Source organism: Primulina tabacum, chromosome 2 (genome assembly GCF_025594145.1).
Source record: "Primulina tabacum isolate GXHZ01 chromosome 2, ASM2559414v2, whole genome shotgun sequence".
In the NCBI taxonomy this organism is placed as follows: Eukaryota; Viridiplantae; Streptophyta; class Magnoliopsida; order Lamiales; family Gesneriaceae; genus Primulina; species Primulina tabacum.
This window is the reverse complement of record NC_134551.1, coordinates 4,045,908-4,050,358: the sequence shown is the minus strand read 5'-3', so window position 1 is coordinate 4,050,358 and position 4,451 is coordinate 4,045,908. Positions and strand designations below refer to the sequence as shown.

General features: G+C 35.5%; 1 protein-coding gene across 4 annotated transcripts; it reads left to right on the top strand.

Annotated features, from left to right (window-relative positions):
- The first annotated feature begins 504 nt into the window (after positions 1-504).
- Positions 505-4,451, top strand: LOC142526414 (WRKY transcription factor 44-like). 4 transcript variants are annotated; one of them, XM_075630804.1, is made up of 7 exons: positions 506-1,155; positions 1,682-1,898; positions 1,993-2,094; positions 2,450-3,060; positions 3,549-3,707; positions 4,014-4,223; positions 4,266-4,451. In XM_075630804.1, exons 2-6 carry the CDS (start codon positions 1,707-1,709, stop codon positions 4,183-4,185), a joined length of 1,236 nt encoding a protein of 411 aa, XP_075486919.1. In that variant the 5' UTR covers positions 506-1,155; positions 1,682-1,706; the 3' UTR covers positions 4,186-4,223; positions 4,266-4,451. The 4 variants fall into 4 exon arrangements, with proteins under 4 accessions (XP_075486930.1, XP_075486919.1, XP_075486913.1 ...); XM_075630815.1 differs by having other exon boundaries at positions 505-902; positions 4,014-4,446; XM_075630798.1 differs by having other exon boundaries at positions 4,014-4,446.

Sequence of the window (4,451 nt, the reverse complement as noted above, 5' to 3'; positions counted from 1 at the left end):
TCTTTACAAATAATCCAAAAATAAAATACATCATTACCTACATCACCACACACTAATTTTCAATATTTACAACTCTTATTTTCAACATTCAAATATTTAACATTCAAATATTCAATACACACATTTTAAATATTATTTTCCAACAATATTTATATTTATTATAAAACATATATTCGCAGCAACAATTTTTGCTACCAAGTCTATCAACAATTTTCATAAAAAAAATTCTATTAATAATTAAAAACTCTTTTCCAAAATTAAAATTTTAGACTTATCATAGAAAATAATTTAATGCCATTAAAAAGTTTTAGATAAATCAATTCAATTATCTAAACGGTATTCTAAAAAAAGTAGATGTTTTGTGAGACAATCTCACCATTGATACTTGGTTAGTTTTTGATATAATGAAAATATTTTAATTTTTTAATGTTAATAGATAATGTAAATATTTCGTATTTTTATGAAAGTTGATGATGGTAAATCTTTTTAAAATTTCTTGTATGGATCTCCGAATCGAGGCTGACAAAGACAAAGACGGAATGTGAAATCTCAGAGAGATCCGATTATCTGTTCTTTTTTCAAGATTTCTCAAAAAACAATAAAGAAAAGAAAATAATTTCTCACACTGGTGGAACCAACGAATTAGTGGGGGTACCTTTAGCAAGAAAATGGATAGGAAGGTGGGATGGGGTTTGAGCACGTGGCTGTTGGTATTCAACTACCATTCTTCTGGGGTGAAAATCAGTGAATCTGTCTCAGATGCGGCTTCCCGGGTTGGTTGGCCTCATAGTCATTACCCATCCTGCCCCTGCCATGAATATGTGCACAAATCGAGAAACTTTGGCTATTTTCTTTTGCTGAGAGATTGGCAACACTGGAGAGTGTGGAGCACAATTTCTTGGGTATTCTTTTTAGCTTTTTCACTCTGACCTTCTATACATTTTATTGGTGGGTTTTGTCTGTTTGTCCACGAAGTTGTAAGTAATGGAGTACACAGTTGGGTTTTGGGGGTGGAACAGCTGATCAATTTGGTGGGATTTTGGAAATGCTTGTTTTACATGTTTTGTTTTGTTTGAATTCGAATATTGTGTATGCAAGTGGAGCCAAATGACTTGATGTTCAAGTGGAGAGAACATTGGATTTTGGTATTTTCTGGTTAGTTCATTCTTCAATCTCCAACTCCTTACTACTTGTTAAGAAAATTGCCGCTTCTATAAGCACACGATTCCTCCAATTATATGTTCTTTAACTTATTGAATTGGGAAAATAGAAGCTGCCATTGATAAGGTATGGATCTAGGATTTTAATTTACTGCCTTTTTGTTGTTGTTACCCTCGTATAAGGACCATGGAGAGTGGAATTTTTTTTTAATGAATTGTTGTTTTATTGTTCAAAAAGATGATCTTTCTGTCAGAGAAGTGATCGTGTTAAGGCTTGGGATAACTAACCATGATTCAAGAACTGATAGTGTCGATTTTCCAATAAAAAGTGAAAGTGAGAACGGTTTGTTTGTTGATAATTTGGTTCGGTGCTATTTCGAACCCAAGTTTAATTGGTCAATGATCGATGGTTGAGAAAACTATTTTGAAATTACTGATGGTCGGCTTGTGTCACAAAATTTGCTGTTTTGTACACTTTTAGGACGTGAGCTTGATCCCATGTACAATGTGAATTTATGCAGAAAAATATTTGCTGTAACAACAATTATGACGAAAATCAGAGAAGAGGATGAAACTGCAATTAAGAAACCAATAGCCATGAGGCCAGGCTTCTCCCATCATAAATCTTTCTCAGAGCTGCTTTCAGATGCAGTTGAGGATTCTTCACCTGCCTATGTTTCTCAAACTGCGGTTGTAGCCATCAGACCGAGGACTGTTCGGTTCAAGCCAACCGGGAAGGTAGTTACTTCTTTCAAGGCCCTTTATATCTGTTGTTGTTTGTGTAATTTTTTCATTTTTATTGTCCTTGTTGTTTGGTATCCGATGAATCCAGGTGGAGGTATTGGCCCCAAAGTCAAATGCTACATCGAATGTGGTATACAAACCAATTGCTAAATTCGTAACAAGTGCAACTCTTTCCGTCTTGGCAAATTTGGTTAGTACAATGTGGTCATATTTCCAATCTTCCGAAATTTTTGGCTAAGTATCATTTTTTATTCTGCAACAGCGGATGTGTGACATTTTTAGTCTTTCATATATGCAAGTATCAACTTTAGTTCAATATTTATGTTGCAACAATCGAGTTTAGCATTTCTTCGATCTATATCTTCCAATTTACTAGGACATCCATAAGGTTCCAAATATGTTGCTCCAACATAGTTATGGAACTGAAAATGACATGTTACCAAAATGTTCTTAGAACAATGTTTCCATTTGTTGTAAAGGTATGTATTTTATGAATTTTTTTTTACCAAGGGAATAATGATTTTTATGAACTTGTTTTTGATCAGGGGAGTAATGATGTTTATCCCAGACAAGAAATCGCGGAGGTTGGTTCATGTATTAAAATACCAGAATTGAAGAGAAATGGTGTGCTAGAAAATTCTATCGAAGACAAATGTTTCTTGCTACCTTCTAAAAACGAGGAACGAGCTTCATCTGATGGACATAGCTGGAGGAAATATGGACAGAAACAGGTTAAGGGAAGTGAGTATCCACGAAGTTACTACAAGTGTACATACCCAAATTGTTTGGTGAAAAAGATGGTGGAAAGAACACTTGATGGCCAGATTGCGGAGGTGGTCTACAAGGGTGAGCACATCTATTCAAAACCTCAGGGACCTGCGTGTGATGCTGCTCAAATTGAGGGAAACAATCCCGTGTCGAATAATCAAAAGGCTGATAGAATTGAAGGGCATGCAAGCGAGTCTAAAGATCAGATTTCTGTCGAGTCATTTACCCAATCAGGTTTTGTCGGTGTTTCCCAGAGAATCAATGAACCAGTTACGGATGTTCTGTTCGAGGCTAGTGCCTCAACTTCCAATGATGCTGAGAAAGGGGGATGGGAGGAAGGGAGTGAAGCTTTGGTAGCGGAAGATGATGGTTTTAAGAGCAAAAAAAGGTGATATAGTTATTTTACGCTGGCACAAGGATATGTACAGAGCTGCAAACAAATCGAATTGAACTTAATTGCTTTTTTTTTTTTATTTTTTAGTTCAGATTGGGCTCATATTTTTTAGCTTACTTCAAGCTACAAGAATGAACTCTCTGGAGCGTGAGTTCGGTTCTAAAAATTCAAATTCTAGCTCGATTCTTTTAAATTAAACTTGTGAGAGCATATTTTACTTTGAAGTATATTTATAAAATATTATTATAAGCTCTCAAGCGGCTTGAGAGCTATTGAGTTAATAATTTAGGCTCAAAAACATGTTATTCAAACATGTCAGAACTTGCCAAGTTTGATATCTTCGAGTGTGAGTTAAAAAATTTTGAAACTAGCTCGAAAAGCACCGAACTTGTCCAATTCAGTTGCATTCCTAGTCATATGTGAAGTTTTGATATTTGAATTCAAGAATGATAGCATTTTGAAGTTTGGGTTTTATGCCGCAGGAAATGTGAGATCCAATCACTAAAAACCGGTAGAATGGAGAAAGCGACGTCCGAACCTGGGAATGGTGTGCAGAGCAATATGGATTCTGAGATTATCGGGGATGGATTTCGATGGAGAAAGTACGGCCAGAAAGTTGTCAAGGGGAATTCATACCCAAGGTTAGTATGCTATTTGTCAACTTTCTTGGCTTTCCCTAGTATAGAAATAAAATGCGAGTCTACAAGTTCAATAAAAATATAGGGAAATTTTTGTTAGATCAAGATGCTTGATTTTTGTTGGACCATTTAGTATATAACAAGCATGAGCAATCATTAAAAATGTCAAAAAAATGCTAAAATAATCTTTTCAACAATTTATGGGGAGTAGGAATCTCGAAAGAGTCGCTCTTTTTAAGACAGTACCACTTGGCATCAGTTCCGTTTGTTGTTGGCTCTTAGGTTGTATATATTTGATTGTCCTTGCAGGAGTTACTACAAGTGCACCAGCCCGAAGTGCGAGGTGCGGAAGTATGTCGAGAGAACTTCGGAAGATCCATCCACTTTCATAACGACGTATGAGGGTCGACACAACCATGAAATGCCAATCAAAATCGCAAATTCGGAGGCATCTAATACAAGGACTAGGAGCAAATCATGAATCGATCCCTGCGAATCCAGAGAAATCGGCAGATGCATGTGTGTATATATATATATATATATATATATATATACACGCCTACAAATTAGGATTACTGCAGTGCTGATCCAATTCTGGAAAATTACTGGTTCATATGACCGGTTTCTTTTTTCCTTTTTTGTGTTTCGAAAATTTCGATCCAGACTCCTGACATTCAATTATATATAATTTTGAGAAAAAATTGTCGTACAAGTACAATTTGAGTATAAAATATTGGTGTCTTATTT

What these genes read in the sequence shown, in the direction of transcription:
- LOC142526414 (XM_075630804.1), top strand. Translation starts at nt 1,707, where the DNA reads ATGACGAAAATCAGAGAAGAGGATGAAACTGCAATTAAGAAACCAATA. An exon ending in GGTTCAAGCCAACCGGGAAG is followed by an intron (nt 1,899 to 1,992) that starts GTAGTTACTTCT and finishes CGATGAATCCAG; the next exon opens with GTGGAGGTATTGGCCCCAAA. An exon ending in TTTCCGTCTTGGCAAATTTG is followed by an intron (nt 2,095 to 2,449) that starts GTTAGTACAATG and finishes GTTTTTGATCAG; the next exon opens with GGGAGTAATGATGTTTATCC.